At 31.3% G+C, this 18,138-nt stretch overlaps 1 protein-coding gene and 1 non-coding gene across 3 annotated transcripts; one reads left to right on the top strand and one right to left on the bottom strand.

Moving 5' to 3' along the window:
* Nucleotides 1–158: 158 nt before the first annotated feature.
* On the top strand, nt 159–5,561 carry LOC110621424 (sucrose-phosphatase 1). 2 transcript variants are annotated; one of them, XM_021765705.2, is made up of 9 exons: nt 159–295; nt 876–960; nt 1,046–1,345; nt 1,540–1,641; nt 1,895–2,089; nt 2,209–2,499; nt 3,382–3,568; nt 5,155–5,195; nt 5,264–5,561. In XM_021765705.2, exons 2-9 carry the CDS (start codon nt 901–903, stop codon nt 5,363–5,365), a joined length of 1,278 nt encoding a protein of 425 aa, XP_021621397.1. In that variant the 5' UTR covers nt 159–295; nt 876–900; the 3' UTR covers nt 5,366–5,561. The 2 variants fall into 2 exon arrangements, with proteins under 2 accessions (XP_021621397.1, XP_021621398.1); XM_021765706.2 differs by lacking the exon at nt 159–295 and adding an exon at nt 343–519.
* Nucleotides 5,562–6,816: 1,255 nt separating this feature from the next.
* TRNAC-GCA lies at nt 6,817–6,888 on the bottom strand. Its single transcript has one exon. It is a non-coding gene; the product is annotated as a tRNA-Cys (tRNA).
* Nucleotides 6,889–18,138: the final 11,250 nt, after the last annotated feature.

The following is an 18,138-nucleotide window of genomic DNA, read 5'->3' as shown; positions in this document are numbered from 1 at the left end:
AAATGGTTTACCCTTAAACGACGTCGCATGCTTTTTGGCTCAGAATATCAAGTACATACACAAGAATATGCTTCTCTACAGTAACATGATGGTGACCATCACTAGTGGGCCCACTTTGCATGTGGCCCTGTATTATTTGTACAAGTGTAGCATTTGAGCTTCCTTTTCCTTTTGCATATATTTTTATTTTCACAAAAAAAAGCGCCAACGAATTTGGATCCAATTCTGTCTTCCATTTATCTTCCATCAATATACGAAGGCCACAAAGCAATTTCAATCTTTACCTTCCGATTAGGTCATTTCTGCTCTCCATTCCTTTGAATTTCCTCGAATTTCATTTTCTCATTTCTCTGCTCTTATATCTCACGCTAACATTGTTCGTGATTTTTTTTTCTTTTTGCAAATTATTGTATTCTGTTTGATTGCTTAGAATCGTGGGAAAGGAAAAAAGGAAGTGAATTTTTGAAATTTGGAGTCTTCGTTGGGATTTCGTTGATTTTGGAAACTATACTGCATTACGTATATAATCACTTTTTCTTTTTTCTTTTTTTCGCAATGGATAGAATAGTGTATTTGTTTCCCTTTGTGAATATGATTTTAGCTGTAAGGAATGCTAATTCTCACTCGTGTAGTTTTCTGTATTAGGAATTTCCTCCCTTTAGCTTGTGACACTCTGCTTTAGCTTATTAAGTTGATGGTTAGTGAATCCTTTGAAATTTGGAGGTTTTCAATTTCATGTCAAAATAGGACAATTTTCCATTGTCATGGATCCATCTTAGAAGCAAAATTAAGAACAGTTTTGTTGTAATCCTTTAGGATTGATATTTATGACTGTAACAGAAGTATTTTTTGATGATTTTTTTTTTCAATTGTAGGGGTTGAGATTTGGATAGAGTAGAAATGGATCGGCTCAAGGCTCCTGCTCGCCTCATGATAGTTTCTGATCTTGATCATACAATGGTAGGTTTTATGCTCGTTTGCTTTCTGCTTGTTTACCTTCAATCCTAGCTGCAGTTTTTTTATTGGACAATCTGTCTTCTTGCAGGTTGATCATCATGATCCTGAGAATACATCTATTCTTAGGTTTAATGCATTATGGGAAGCTCTTTACCGTCATGATTCTCTATTGGTTTTTTCCACTGGAAGGTCACCTACACTTTACAAACAGCTGAGGAAAGAGAAGCCCATGTTAACACCGGATATAACCATAATGTCTGTGGGAACTGAGATCACATATGGTAACAAGATGGTGCCAGATGATGGTTGGGTTGAATTTCTGAATAAAAAATGGGATAGGAAGATAGTCACTGAGGAAACAAGCAAGTTTCCTGAACTTACTCTTCAGGTATAAATTAAAAGAGAATGGCATATGGCTCTCCTATTTAAGGCTTTGCTTTGTCGTTGGGCATTTAGTTTGATGCTTCACATTTTCCTTGTTGATATCATCTCCAAGGAAAAAAAAACACTATAACGCTCATCATAAAGTGATTTTGGCATTTGCAATCATTGAAATAATTGAAATTAATGTGGGTAATGCAGTCAGAAACAGAGCAACGACCACACAAGGTTAGCTTTTATGTTGATAAAGATAAGGCTCAGACTGTAACAAAGGCACTTTCAGAGATATTGGGAAAACGAGGGGTAAGATTCAAGTTTTGTACAGGAACAATGTTATGTTTGTAGTTTTTTTTTATATATATCTTTTCCCAAGTATAAGTGTGTTGTTTCTCAAAACAAACTATAGCAGTATTGGGATCTTCTTACACTTCATTTTCTCTTCAATCTCCCTTTTGACCTGTTATTTTATTTTTCTTCTTTGTTTAAGTCCTTAACTACTGTTTGTTGATTAACTTGACTTATATTTCTCTCTCTCCCCCTCTCTTTTCTTGACCAGTTGGATGTTAAAATAATTTATAGTGGAGGGATGGATTTGGATATACTACCACAAGGTGCTGGAAAAGGACAGGCTCTTGCATATTTGCATAAGAAGTTTAAGACCGAGGGAAAACTACCTATCAACACTCTTGTCTGTGGTGATTCTGGAAATGATGCTGAACTATTCAGCATTCCAGATGTATACGGAGTCATGGTAGAAACTTTGTCTAGTTCTCAAGTCGTTACTATAGAACTCTTCATCCAATCTCCTGCATTGGCAAATACAAGTGTTTCCCTTTCTAAAATTTCCGCCAAATTCATATTTGTGTCCAGGTTAGCAATGCACAGGAAGAACTGTTGAAGTGGCATGCTGAAAATGCTAAAAGTAATCCTAAAATTCTTCATGCAACTGAAAGGTGTGCAGCTGGGATCATACAAGCCATTGGTCATTTCAAACTTGGTCCAAATACTTCTCCCAGAGATTCAACAGACTTTTCAAACCATGAGATGGAAAATGTTACTCCTAGCAATGTGCTGGTGAAATTTTTCTTGTTCCTTGAGAGGTGGAGGCGTGCAGAAGTTGAGAATTGCGAGATGTACTTGGCAAGCCTGAATGCTGATTGTGTATGTTTCCTATCCTCTTTGTTATTCTATTTTTCACCTTGCAATCAGATATTATTTTCTTTCTTTTCTTTTTATTTTTTGGCTGTTGTTCTATTTTATGGAAAATATTTTTGAATATTCCTCTAAGAAAATTCTTAGCCCAAAAGAGAGAGAGAGTTAACTAAATTTTATCTGTTCGCAATACAGAAAACTAGCTAGATTCCATCAATATTTTCTAACTTTGGGGTTGAATTTTTTTGTTTGGTAGACAAGTGAGAGATTGAGATCTTGCCAATCCCAATCCACTGACTTAACTCCTGAGCCGAGGCCCTTGTTGAAATTTCCTAAAACTATTTAGAGCTTTAGGCAGGCATGATAGGTTGCTATGTGCGTTAGATGAATATCAGAATGCACATTGTTTCACTGCTTGTTATCGTATATCCATTCTTCTTTTCTAAGATGGTGTATTTGAAACAATTTATTAATCTCATAGTGGGCAGAAAAATTCTGGAGTCTTCACAATCATCTTATTGTTTGTCTCCACGATGCACATGCCACATGTACTTACAGAGGCATATTCACTTTCTTTGGTTTGCCAAGTGCACACAAAATGTGATTCCTTTATCCATTTCCTATTACCATGGTGTTAAGAAAGACAACAATCTTGCCAAGGAGAATTGGGTACTGTTGAGTAAATTGGATGATTTTCCTGTAAGTTTCATAAATTTCAAATATTATTTATGGAGTTCAGCCCTTTATTGAAACATCTATATTATCATTTAGTTTAGTTCATTGATTATTTATTGTCTTCCATATGTATGTTTCCTAATTGTGAGCATCAACTTGACTATGATTTTCTTTGTCCCTCACTTGCCTCTTGACACATTCCACATTTGGTGGCAGGATCCATCTGGTATCCTTGTCCATCCTTCTGGTACAGAGCTATCTCTTCATGATGCTATCAATGGGATAAGGAGTCATTATGGTGACAAACAGGGCAAGCTGTTTAGGATTTGGGTTGATCAGATATTATCTACAAAGATAGGTTCAGATACATGGCTAGTAAAGTTCAATCAGTGGGAGTTATCTGGTGAGGTTTCTAAGTAATAAAAATAATGATGATGAAATGTTCTCTTTTCCTTTCTTTTTCTTTTTTTTCCTTGTCTTTCTCGTGTGCACTGTCTGATTTATTTTCTGATATCATTGGAGCATATTATTCCCTTTTTTAAAAATGGAACTATAATTTATTCTGCCTTGTATTATCAAGTGTTTGGAGCCCATGTTTCATCTGCAGTGGATCTTGAAGGTGTTCAGGATCTCATTTGTTGTTGCCGTTGGTATTGGATTCTGAATTTAACTCTCTAGGTCACGCATATGTGACGCTTCTAGGTTGGAAGTTAAAGCAAATTTAATGCTCAGGTTTAATACTTGATCTCAATCATTTCGCTAGAGTGAAGTGCAGCAATATTTAATAGGCCACAGGATCATCTGTTGTGTTGAGTTTAGACTGCCTTTATGACCCAGTGGTAGGCTAATGAGATGCTTTGTGGAAAATTTTATTGTGAGCGGTGAATATTTAGATCTGCTAGTAAAAAATAAGAACTTCAAATAATCATATTCAATACAAACAACTATGCAAGTATAAGAAATATGACCAATTTATCTCAGTATTAAACAACTATAACCGTCTGTTTGGAATCAAGAATTTTGTAAAAATTTAATTCAATTGAATTCTTTTCTTGCAAAATTCTTGTTTATAATAAAAGAATTCAAAAATTTTTAACTTGAAAATTTTTCATCACATGTGGAGATGAAATCATGAATGATCTTGCAAGAATTTATTTGAATTCTTTTCTTGCAAAATCATTCATGCCAAACGAGGGTTAAAGATAAAATAAATATGAGCAATTTATGGCTCATGACTTCTCCTTTGATTATAATTTCTGTATTGTGTCTTTTCTTTTTCTCTTCTCATTAATTACATGTCTCCAGCATCATCAAATTTTAAACTGATTTGATATATGTAAAGCTTTGTCACCTAAATCCTTACCTTAACCAATATTGGCCAGAAAGGTGCAGTTGCTGAAGATGGCGGTATAATAAAAGCATTATCAACTTAGACTAATTTGAGATCTTGCTAATATATGCATGCAAACAGTGGTATAGAATCCTCTATAGCATATTTTTGTTGGTGGAGTATTTCAGGTAACACTCTAGGTGCTTAATTATTCCTTTCAAACTCGGGAAATCAGAATCGTTTAAGAATGTGCTGTGGAAGCATGTGATCATAATTATGCAATAATAAGAATTTGGGATCTTATCTAGCTAATGAGTTCTTATACTTTGTATAATTAAAATATCAGAACATAAAGCCTGCAGATAGATTTTTTTCTTTAAATATTTAAATATGTCCATATTATATGTAGATTTATAGAATTCTACTTCTGTGTCATAGTTCTTTTTGGCACTTACATTATGAATTGTGGTTACAGCTGAAGTAGTTTAAGCATAGTTAACATGTAATTTTGCTTACAATCTGTGATCTTTGCATATTCCCATTTTTTGTTCTTCCAATAAATATTGGAAGTTAACCAATTGACTGCTAAGCTTTTCTAATCATTCGCACATGATTTTTCTCTATCCTCCATTAACTAGTCATTTGTGAACTCCATGCAGGTGAGGAGCAGCAAGGTTGTGTGAACACTGCCGTAATAAAGGTAAAAGTTGAGAATTATGATTTACGCTAAAGAAGTACTTTTTCTCTGACATGATTGATTGTGTGTAGATCTCTGCCGACTCTTCTGTAGCGAGTGCAACCTATCTGCACATGCATCAGACTTGGTTGGAAGGATCAGGAGCTAAAGATCAATCAACCTGGCTCTTCTAAATATGCTTGCAACTTCACCCCAGTGCTCCAGATGGCAAATTCATAAACTTCAATCTATTAAAATAAAAACAATTGAATGAGAAACATTCCAGTTTTGAAATTGTAAGATTGATAATATGAACATCAAGTATATAAAGCTATCTTAGTAGATGATTACATCAAGCAGAAATTTATGAAAAGCTCTGCCGTTAATACATGTGTTCCATGAGAAAATTTTCATTTATAATGTTGTTTTCTTGGTGGTTAATATGGGAGATTATCTTATATATGCAGCACAAAAGGGTAATTCTTGTCTAGACCGGATCTATATGAATTTAAAAAATAAATATATGCCATTTTATCCTGCTATAATTTTATAGTATTGGTGCATTTTAATTTGATTTAGATAAGTATTTTTCAATGTCAACTATATGCAAATTGATCCCGACTCTCTCCCTGTTCAAAATTGTATTTTAGTGCACAAAAGCTGAGAATCAAAATGTGCTGTAGGAAAAGGCAAGACTCCTTGTGCTTCTCAGTAGCTCTTTTGGTCCTCCAAATGCTCTTAAAACTCTGCAATTGTCTGTGCTATGGGTAGCATCTAACCATTGAATTACAGCACATCGGAGCTTAAATTTAAAACGTGGTTGTAGGTATAACAAGTTGTAAGAACGCTTAACAGTAATTTACAATATAGTTTTCAGATTTAACAAAACTCTCAACTTAATCTCTATTTATTTAATACTAAATAATTTAATTTTTAAATTTTAATTTTATTAATAAAATAATTTTTCTATTAATTTTTTTTACTGTTAGTCAATTATTAATGGAAGAAGTCAACTCAAATTTAAAAAATTAAATTATTATAAATATTAAAATTATAAAGATAAATTGTTACAAATTATTAAATTTAAAAGGATTAAATTATTATAAAAATTCAAAGATTAAATTGTTATAATTTACTACAAAGTTTAACAAAATGATTATTTTATTAATAAAAAAATTATGAATTAAATTATTTATAGCTAAAATAATAGAGACTAAATTATGAGTTTTATTAAATTTAGAAACCAAATTATAAATTACCCAACTCTTAATTGGGAATTATATGAGATCAAATATGCTGAATTTTATTTTATTTTATTTATTTCATTTTATTTACAAGTATTTTAAAGACTGATATACTATTAAAAGCCAAAAAAAAAAAAAAAAAAAAAAAAGAAGAAGGGGGAGAATGAAAGAAACAAAGGTTCGTTAGTTTTCAATTAATTAATTTCGTAGGAAATTTGAAGCATATTAAACGCTGTCTACTCATTAGAGCAAATTACACTACATTTGGGCCCTTTTGGATGGGGCTTATTAATGGGCCTTATCTAAGATGCCCCAAAACCCAAGTAATTTATGCACAATAAATAATTAAAATTTCAATAAAAAAAGGAAATAAATAATAAATTAAAAAGAAATTTAAAGAAAGGGCCCAACCGGGATCGAACCGGTGACCTCTTGATCTGCAGTCAAATGCTCTACCACTGAGCTATAGACCCTTGCTCTAAAAAATATTTTTCTTACTTTTTATCTATATAAAAAATTAAATAATTTTAACAAGAATAACTTACTTGTGGACTATGAGCTTGGGGGTTGGATCTTTTCCTTCTACGTGGTCTGAATCCCTCGAGCCGATTATGTCAAAGTTTTCTTTATCTTTCTGAAAGCATGAAAATTAAAAAATTGTAGACTTGCTTTTTTCCTACACAAACCATACAAGACTCCGACAAGCCTCTTGCCACGACACCCGCTTTCAAGACACGTGTGATTCACAATTTACAATTTTTTTAAAAAAATCAAATATTTCAAATTCCCGAAAAGGAAAAAGAAAACATTATCCTCTTGCGCTTTAAAATTCCAGATCCAAAATCCAAATCCCTCTCTTTAAAAACCCTATCGTCTACGTCAGGAAAAGGAAATCTCCCAATGGCTCTGAGGATCGTATACGGTGTGGTGTTCCTTTCTTTCTCATGCGCCTGCTTCAAGCTTCTCCACCTCTTCCTCCACCCAGTCTTCTACTTCACTTCCTGACGCAACGATGCGAGAAAAGATCTCAACAAGCCGAAATGGGTTAGTTATAATTACTTATTATTATTATTATAATACGCTGGGGAATCGTGTTTTTGTCGGTCCCTATGGCTTCAATCTGTAGTTTTTCTCTTTATGAATTATGATAGAATGGGATCTGCTTCTGTTTTGCTGTTGGGTATTTTGGTTTTAGTGTGATGAGATTTGAATCTTTTCAGTGTATTTTGGATTGCCATTTGAGTCATAATTTCCTAATATGAGTTCTCTCTTTAATTAATTATTGTTATTATTATTTTGTTACATATAAAATTGTTAAAAGGAGAATGTAACTTTTGGCTTTGAAATCTTGAATCTATGTATATATATTATTCAAAACTGTGATGATTAAATATTTAAACTTGATACAAGGCACAAGAACCAATGGAAGATCAATAGAAGCCCCACTATTTCTTCAGAAAGCTCTAGTTGCCTGAACTCTAGAAGCCAAAAAATGGCCAATAGAGACCTCTGCAACAGTAGCTATTTCTGGCCATAATCCACATATTGAAGCCCCAGATATCACAAATTAGAAGAAAATAAATTTCAATGTGACTATTTCCTTTCCAAGGAAAGGATATAGACTCAAACAAAGCCACTTGCTGTTGGAAAATTGAGATAAAATAATAAAATTTATTTTGTAATCCCCGGAATTGAATAGGTCCTTCTGGCATTTAATTTTTAGATCAGTAACAGGAACAGCAAGAATTTATCTCTAATTTATATCTCTAATTTATAATTCAGCAGATAATAAAGAGAAAAGAAAGAATCAAGTAGAAAAATGAGAGTCATTATTTTTATAAAGATGAAAGCTATTTATTGTGGAAAAGCTTACCGGTATATATAGTTTATAAAAATCTTGAAATAAATCATAACGGTCATATTTAATATTATATTTAAATTTCATAAATAAAATATTTAATGATCATAAAATCTTTAATTATAATAAAATTTTTAACGATAATAAAATTTTTAATTATTATGAAATCTTCAACAACCATAAAATTTTTAATGATAATAAAATTTTTTTGAAATCTAAACTAATTTTACAATAATCTCCTATAGATTTCAAAAGATTTTCATTGTCGAATTTAGAAATTTAGTATATAAGATTCGAATCTGGTGTCTTTTAGACTATGAACCAGACCTAGATTAATACGATTTAACATACAGAGTAATTGGTGAAACTTTTATTTCTATTAAACAAAGCTCTTTTTTGTATATTAATTTCTCATCAATTTGCGTTAATAGGCTATGCGCGGGCCTAGTAGTTCATAAGTGCTCTAGAAATTATGCCACAATCTCATAGAAGCGGCTCCACTCTACACTTATATAGGTAATATCATAAGTGTATACTGCAATTTATACACCACCCATAAGAGATATGAATATCATTAAAAGCTTCCATCTCATTCTCTCATTAATGCAGTCTAGCACTTCTCACACCATAGGAAGGGACAACAATAAATAGTGCTATCACAACTAACAAGTGACTTGTTATTACCCATATGAATCTTTTTTATGGGATCTCTAATCACAAAAGTTGGGTTACTATCACTGTTAATTTCAAACTGGCTCAAGTCTCATTCCTTTCCATATTTCATCTATTAGTTTTCTCTCTAAAGGTTTAGTCAGAGAATCGGCCAAATTCACTTCTGACTTCACATAATCGATGAAAATAGTTCCATCTTTCAGCATCTGCTTAACAACATTATGTCTCAGACGAATATGTTTATTCTTACCATTGAAAGTTTTATTCTTTGCAATGGCTATTGCCTCTTGGCAATCACAACGCATTGATACAGACGGTGTTGATGAAAAATTCACTAAATGCAACAGACTCCCAATGATCTGTGCATATTCAGATTGAGCATCAAAGTCACCTCTAATTTTCTTTAATTGACAGTTAGGATCATAAGGGGTACTCACTGGTTTGACATTGAAATGTCCAATCTTCCTTAGAAATTTCTCAATATAATGCTCTTGTGATAGCATTGAACTATCATTTTTCTTATGATTCTAACTCCCAAAATCACGTTTGCCTCTCTCACATGTTTCATATCAAATTTAGAGGCAAGGAAAACTTTTGATTTACAAACTATATCGTAACTTGTACAAAAAGTAAGCATATCATCCACATATAAACAAATAATCACATATTCATCATTTATACGTATAAAATCATCATTTAACAAAATTTGATCAAATTTCTCATGTTACTGTTTGGGAGCTTGTTTTAAACCATATAATGATCTAAGAAATTTACAGACTTTATTTTATTGACCTGAAACAATACAACCATTATGTTGAACCATATAAATTTCTTCTTCCAAGTCTTCATTTAAAAACTGTTTTAACATCCATTTGATGAATAATAAGTTTATGTATAGAAGTTAAAACAAACTTATAAGCTTGAGTTTATAAGTTTCAACATAACTTATAAACATGCAATCAGAAGTTTGTGAACCTATTTTTCATTTCTTAGGATCGGAAAGTATTACTTTAGCAAGATATCCCCACACTTTTAAATATTTTAAGTTAAGTGTAAAACTTTTCCAAAGTTCATAGGGTGTTTTATCAGTTTTCTTATAAGGTATTCTATTTTGTAAATGACAAGCAGATAATAGAATTTCCCCCAAAGGTTATTAGGTGAGGAAGAACTTGTTAATAAAGCATTCATCATTTCTTTTAATATTTTATTTTTTCTTTCTGCTACTCCATTAGATTCAAGTGAGTAGGATAGAGTAAATTCATGAATTATTCAATCTTTTTCACAAAAGTCATTAAATAAGATATATTTTTCACCTCTATCTAATCTATTCCTTTTTATTTTTCTATTTAATTGATTTTCTACTTCAGTTTTATACAATAGAAACATATTAAATGTTTCATCTTTGTTTCTAAGCAAATATACTTTAATATATCTAGAATAATCATCAATAAAAGTTGCATATATATATATATATATATATATATCACCTCTAATCATAGTTTGTTTTAAAATTTTCTAAGTCTGTATGTATTAAACTAAGCAATTCAAATTCTCTATGTGTAGTTAAACATTATTTTTTGGTTGACTTAGATTTTATACAAATCTGTCATTTATTTAAACATGTATTACCAGTGCTAAATATTATACTAAGATATTGCATTTTTTTTTTAATATGAGAAGCACTAACATGTCATAATCTAGCATATCATAAATCAAAAGAATCAAGTAAGAAAGCACAAGATGCATTTCCATTTGTTATTGCATAAATATTGAGAAACAAAGAATTCCTGATTACAATAACATTTTTCAATAAAAATATCATTTTTAATCAGTATAATTGTGTTTGACCCAAAGAACACCTTAATCACAGCCTTTTTCAATAGAGTTACATAAATTAAATTAGCTTTCATATTAGGACATGAAGTATCTCATTAAGTGCCAAGGTCTTGTCAGATGTGAGTTTGAGAAGAATTTTCCCTTTACCAAGGACACTTGCAATCCTAGAATCACCAAAATACACATTTTCTTCTCCTTTCCCCATTGTAGAGTAGGAGGTAAACGCATTTCTGTTTATACATATATGCCTAGTAGCACCAGAATCTACTACCCATTCTTGCACATTAACTATAAGAAAAGTTTGAGAAATAACCGCAGCAATAATGTCATCTCCTTCAACTAAATCTACTTTTGGTTTAGGAGGATTGTCATTTATCACTCTTTTCCTGCACTGGGGTGCATCATGACCCGACTTGCCACATACAAGACAATATCTTTTATTTTTGAAGATGAGATTATTAAATTTAGGTTTGTAATCAGCTTTCTCATTTTCGTACCTGTTATTTGAAATGTGCCCTTTTTCTTGTACAAGATTTGCTCTTGTAGCCAATATCCTCAGCAGTATATTTCAGGTTCATTGAATCCTATATTTCATTGAATCCCATATTTTCTTGGTTTCCTTGTAGGAACACTAGTTATCAAAGAGATCGTTAGAAAGAGTACTGATAATTATATGCCTACATACCTTATTAGAATAGGTCCAAATTTCATGCAACTTTGGATCAACAGCAGGGACAGGTCTTGATTCTCAATCTTTGAGATGTCAGGAAAATGTTTGGCGTATGAATTAGCAGGTAGAAAAGATCCATCATTTATAGAAGCAGAGACAGTGAGTGATAATGTCATTGGAAGCAGGTAGTGTAGAAGCAGACAGTGACAAGATAAATCCTCATTTGTGTAAAGATAAATCCTTAAGATTGTTGGAAAATTGGGATAAAATAATGAAATCTGAGTCGTGTTGAACATTATCCTTAAGGATTTATTTTGTAATCTTCTAGAATTAAATATGTTCTTCTGGTATTTAATTTCCAGGATCAGGAACAACAAGAATTTATCTATAATTTATAACCCAACAGATAACACAGAGGAAAGAAAGAATCAAGTAGAAAAATGGGAGTTACTATCTTTGTAAAGACGAAGACTATTTATTGTGAAAAAATTGATCAGTATATATGGTTTATAAAAATCTTGAAATAAAATCATAAAGATCATATTTAATATTATATTTAAATCTCATAAATAAAATATTTAATGATTATAAAATTTTTAATTACCATAAAATCTTTAACGACCATAAAATCTCTAATTACCATGAAATCTTCAACGACCATAAAATTTTTAATGATCATAAAAATTTTTTGAAATTTAAATTAATTTTACAACACTTACTATCACTCTGAGGGACTGAGTCATGAAGATGGAGTAGCAAACATGTAGAACCACGACTAGGCACCCACATCCAAGTCAAGGGTAGCTTCAAATCATAGATGAGGATCGACGCCCTCCAAGATGAAGGAGGTGCACTCTTGGATAATCCACATGTGCCTTTCTGAGTCATGCTTCAAGAGCGACCGCCAGTCATCCTTTCAATCCTTTATTGGATTTGAAAGGCAAAATTGAGAACAAGATTTAGAATCTAAAACCTGCATGCATCAGGCACAACCAAAAGAAAAACCACTAACAAGGAAACAAAGTGCAAAAATATAAATGCCGTCTTGTTTTCTCCTCATATCTTTAGAAAAATGGACAAGTAAAGAAAGCCAAAAATAATTTTAAAAAACTCCAAAATAATTCATTCTTCGGATGGAAAAGAAGAGATGTCCCCTTCTATCTATCTGAACGGGCATGAGGAAATCCACTTGCGACAAGGCAGGGGAACTGTGCTCATGATCTACTTATTAAAATGGAATGGTTCAACTTTTGGTAAAAAAAATAAAAATTTCAAAATAACTTTATTTAATTAATAAAAAATAATGATATTCGTAGAAATAAGTTTTGAAATATAATAGATTTATATTAATATAAAAATAATCATTTTAATACTATTTAATCTTTTTTGGATAAACTGTAATTTAGTCCCTTTAGTTTAGTGAAATGTAATCTTTCGTCTCTCTGTTTTAAAAAATCTTCAATTTAGTCACTGTGATTTTTAAAAACTATGCCATTAGTCCCCCGTTAGATTTTCAGTTAAATCACTGTTAATTTTAATTAAAAAGACTAAAATACACATTCTCTCTCCTTCCTATTCCTCCTCTTCTTCTTCAAGCAGTGGCAGTTTCGGGTTTAAGCAGCTCCCGTTGGACCAGGAGGTCATGGAAAAGTGTAGGGATAAGATGAAGGCATGGTACCACAAGGATTTTGTGATTGATCAATACAGCAACTGGATGCTGCAGGGATGGAAGGGTCGAATAATCTATGCTTCCAGCTGTTGGGTGCCTGCATAAGAATTTTTTTGTTACATCTCATTTGCAGTTGTAATGGAGGTAGTATTTATTTAAACACCTAATGCTCATAAACTATGGAGGAAGTCTTCTGAAGCCACATGCAGAGCATTTAAAACTCCAAATGCTAAAGAGATACGATGGAGGATTGGTAAAATGATGAAAACCCATTAAAAAAAGTTGATGCAAAAGGAAGCTTTTCCCCATTAGAACTCAAAAAAATTAAGAAAAGGTCCAAAATTATTTACATTTCTTAATCAGGAATTTCATAGCAGAAACAAAACCAATAAGAAATCTCAAGTAGAAATGGGAAAAGCTTGCGAGTGACTCCTGTGGCGGCGGCTAAGACAACTAAAGGTAAAAGGGGCATTGATGATCATGAGTATGATTTCTTTAACACTAATCCTTCAGTTAGCTGGATACTGCATCCCAATGGACAATCAAGAGGACACAATAGTGAAATATCATGCCCTTTTTAATTACATGTTAAACCTTTTTCTCTTTTATCCTTTATTCAAAATTATCAGTTCCTAACAAATTAGGCAGAAATTGAAGCTTCAAACCCAATAATTTCTTCATTTTCTTTTCTTTTCTTTCTTCTGATGGGATGCAGAAGAAGGAGATCGGGAAGGAGAAGAAGAAGAAGAAGAAGAAGAGGAAGAAGAAGAAGGAGACCAGAAAAGAGGAGAAGAAGAAGAAGAAGAAGAAGAAGAAGAAGAAGGAGATCGAGAAGGAGAAGAAGAAGAAGAAGAAGGAGATCGGAAAAGAGAAGAAGAAAAAGCAGAAGAAGGAGATCGGGAAGGAGAAGAAGAAGAAGAAGAAGAAGAAGAAGAAGAGGAAGAAGAAGAAGGAGATCGGAAAAGAGAAGAAGAAGATCGGGAAGGAGAAGAAGAAGAAGAAGGAGATCGGGAAGGAGAAGAAGAAGAAGAGGAAGAGGAAGGAGAGAGAATGGGTCTTTTAGTCTTTTTAACTAAAATTAACGGTGATTGAACTGAAAATCTAACGGGAGGGACTAATGACATAGTTTTTAAAAATCACAGTGACTAAATTGAAGGCTTTTTAAAACAGAAGGACAAAATATTGCATTTTACTAAATAAGAGGGACTAAATTACAATTTACTCTTTTTTAAAATATGAAAATAGATTTCGTAATGGACATCAAATCAAACTCTCAAGTCTGATTTAGAACAAATATTTATTGCTAGCAAACGGGCGACTGCATTTTGCAGAATTATAACTAAAACAACATTTGGTTTCAACAATCTTATCATATCCAAATAAAAACAATAGTAATGGGACATCAAACTAAATCCCCAAACTTGACTTGGAACGAACATCTATTGCTAGCTAGCAAGTGGTGACTGCATCTGCAAAATTATAGCTAAAATAAAATTTAGTTTCAACAATCTTATCAAGAAAAGATTTACAATAAAAAATAGTCAAACCAACATTTGGTTTCAACAATTTTATCAAGAAGAGATTTACAATCAAGAATAATCAAATCAAATGGGGACAAATATGTGAAACTAGAAGAATAGCTTAAATAACGGAGAGGGCATCAAATTCTATAAGAACACGTTGCCATTTCTAATCACAAATGCCAATAGCTTTAGCAGATTTTACAATAAAAAAGCCTCTTCGACGTCAAACTCGTGCTGCAATAAAATGACCAGTAGCGTCTCAAACCACAGCATCAAAGCTAATAAAACTCAAACTAGCATCGGTAGAAGCATCAACATTAACTTTCATCTAACCTTCAGGTGTTAACAAAAGACAGAACTAGAAAAGAAACTGCAAACTACTTTTTAAAAAAATGAATAGTCATATGAAACATTTCATCTGGAGATTAATAGAATTACGGTTTGTCCAAAGAGCCCAACAAATCATAAGAATTAACAAGCTCATATCAGGTGAAACTCGAACAAAAATCTTACAAAACTAATCCATCAAAGTAGGCAAACCAGAAAATTGCCAACCCAAATCAATTAATATCCAAACATTTCGATTAAAAGAACATTGAACTAAACTATGCATAATTGTTTTAGTCCCTCGATTACACATAAGACAAGCAGAAGCTCGACGGCGTTGCAAAACAGAAACACAAGGAAGCACATTAGAAAGAGCATGCGAAGCAAAATTTAGAACCTTAGGAGGAACAGGACAATCAAAGGCATAGGAGAGTTGTGAGAGTGAAGCAACTTGTGCGCACTAGTATAAACTATTTTTTTCAAATTTTCAACTAAGGCAAATACTATGCTTATCTCTATCATTGAAAAGGATAGAGATGAGATGAGAGAAAAGTTCCAAGCTCGGCTTTCAATTAAATCTGAAACCAATAGATGAGTCCCATTAACAGGCAGAGAGGAAGTAACAAAAAAATTAATAAGATCATAAAGCGAAGGGAATGCTAAATTGATATGTCCATGCCTGAACTCACACGCCAAATAACTCCAACATGAACAATATTACGAAATTCCTAAATGGGACGCCAAATGTAGCTTGGATTATGACCAAGCAAAGAAGAAGAAGAAAGAAGAAGGAAAGTATTTTGCCTTCATGACTCGAGCCATCAGAGAGTCAGGATGGAATAACAGCCGCCAACCCTGCTTACCTAGCAAAGCCAGATTGAAATCACGAATCCATTAAAACCCAAACCACCAACTGCTTTGTGCTTCGCCATTCGATTCCAGGCCATCCAACGAATTTCTTCTCTAAAATGTTGCCCTTTACCTCCTTTACCTCACCAGAAAGTAAGTATTCATAATCTGTTCAATTTTATAGCACAAAGTTTTCGGTAATAGGAATATGCTCATAATATAATTAGGGAGAGCCTATAAAATAATTTTAATCATAATTTCTTTATTTGCCCGAGACAAAGGCTTCCGCGTCCAAAAATTTAATTTCTTCCAGACCCTATCTTTTTAAACTTAAAAACCTCTTGCTGATCACGTTCAAAATGCGACGACAAATCCAAATAAGAATTAAGCAGATCTTTCTAGACCATATTCAATAAAAAGCAAGCCGATACTCAAAGATCAGGAGGAGTATTCTTACTAAAAGGAATAGAGGACTTTGAAATCGTCTTTTCATAAGTGATAAAAATATTCTTCATCAAACTAGGTTGATCCACAATCAAACTATCGTCTGCAAAGAATAGGTGAGAAAGAAAATGGGCTCTCTTAGAAAACTTACACCTTTGAAGCATACTAGAATTGACAGCCTCCTGAATAAGATAAAAAAAAACATCTGCACATAAAATAAACAGATAGAGAAAATAAACAGATAGAGAAAAAGGGAATCTCCCTGACGAAAACTTCGAATAGATATGATCGAACCATATTCTTTACCATTTTGAAGCTGAGTTGTGGTAATACAATGCATAACAAGAGAAATTTAGTCTTGATGAAACCCAATTTGAGTAACACCGCATGTACAACACCCATTCAATCATATACTTTACTAATATCAAATTTTAAAATCATTAAAAAATTTTTACTCGAGTCATATGAAAAAGAATGCATAAGCTCAAAAGTTAAAATACAATAAGCTCAAAAGTTAAAATACAATAATCTTGAATGTACAATTATCCTGAATAAGGTATAAAAATTGTATATATTATAATATAAAATTTTTTATATATTTTATTTAATTTAAAAAATAAAATTCGTCTATTTCATTGAATAGTTAATGACTTTATTATTAATATTGATTGAAAGATTAAATTATGTTAACTTCATAGTTTGTACATAATGAAAAGTATATAAAATAATTTTCTTTTCATTTTCATTGACTTATTAAATTAATATGTGAAATGAATTTCATTTTTATTAATTTTATATAATAAAAATTATGATCCAAACAGATTTAACTTGGAACCAATTCACTAATTGTGATCCAACTAAATTCTAACTATTTTTTAATAATAAATTCTTTTAGTTTCAATCTAACTTCAGACCAGATCTACAAGAAACTAACAGCTTGAGCCTTTAAATCTGTTTGGATTAAACTCTTGCATTTCCCACTCACAGATCACAATGATGGCGATGGAATCAATTACTACCGTTAGATTACTATATCTCGTCTAAAATCCCTCAAGAATATCAGAATCGAGGCGACGTGGCCGCTTCTTCTACAAGGATCGCTACCGACCACGTTTTGGCCATTTTGAAGAAGGGATGAGGTCAAAAGCGTAAACTGGAATTGTATGTGTACGTGTCTAAATACAACTGGTCCATGCTGTATTAGTGATTATTTATTTAGAGACTAACTAATTTCCAGTAATTAATTTTAAAAAGTTAAAGTAATGATTAGTGCAATATTTATATTTAAAAGAATTAGTATTTATTAATGAGCTTTGTGTACTCATTTTATATTTTTATACATTATATTTATAAAATTATTTTTAAATAATTATTGATGTTATAAAAAATATAAAAATATAATTAATAAAATATAAACATTAGTATAAATAACATAAAATTACATTTAATTTAATTTTTTTTGTAAATATTAAAATAAAAATATTGATTCTTCACTTTTTTTCAAATAAATATTTAAATATATTAATTTTAAATATATAAATATTAATTTTTATTTTCTATAAAAAATAAATTAATTATAAAATTTATAATAATAAAACAAATATAAAATACATGAAAATATAATTCATAATAAAATATAATTTTATTTTAAAATTAGTTAATATTTATTTTTTTAATTGATTAAATCTATTTTTAAAATATATAACTGAATTTTTTTAATTAAATTTATAAATTAACAATAAAGTTTATATTAATTATGATATTTAAAAATTAATTATAAAAGGACAAATAAAATGAAATGATGATGAAAAAATTAATTAATATTTATAAAATAAAATGTTATGCTAAACATTTTTAGAATAAAGTGATGTATGA

This window comes from Manihot esculenta, chromosome 8 (genome assembly GCF_001659605.2).
Source record: "Manihot esculenta cultivar AM560-2 chromosome 8, M.esculenta_v8, whole genome shotgun sequence".
Lineage (NCBI taxonomy): Eukaryota > Viridiplantae > Streptophyta > Magnoliopsida > Malpighiales > Euphorbiaceae > Manihot > Manihot esculenta.
The sequence above is the reverse complement of the archived record's forward strand: the minus strand, read 5'-3'. Positions and strand labels throughout refer to the sequence as shown.

What these genes read in the sequence shown, in the direction of transcription:
- LOC110621424 (XM_021765705.2), top strand. Translation starts at nt 901, where the DNA reads ATGGATCGGCTCAAGGCTCCTGCTCGCCTCATGATAGTTTCTGATCTT. An exon ending in CAGATGTATACGGAGTCATG is followed by an intron (nt 2,090 to 2,208) that starts GTAGAAACTTTG and finishes ATTTGTGTCCAG; the next exon opens with GTTAGCAATGCACAGGAAGA. An exon ending in TGAACACTGCCGTAATAAAG is followed by an intron (nt 5,196 to 5,263) that starts GTAAAAGTTGAG and finishes GATTGTGTGTAG; the next exon opens with ATCTCTGCCGACTCTTCTGT.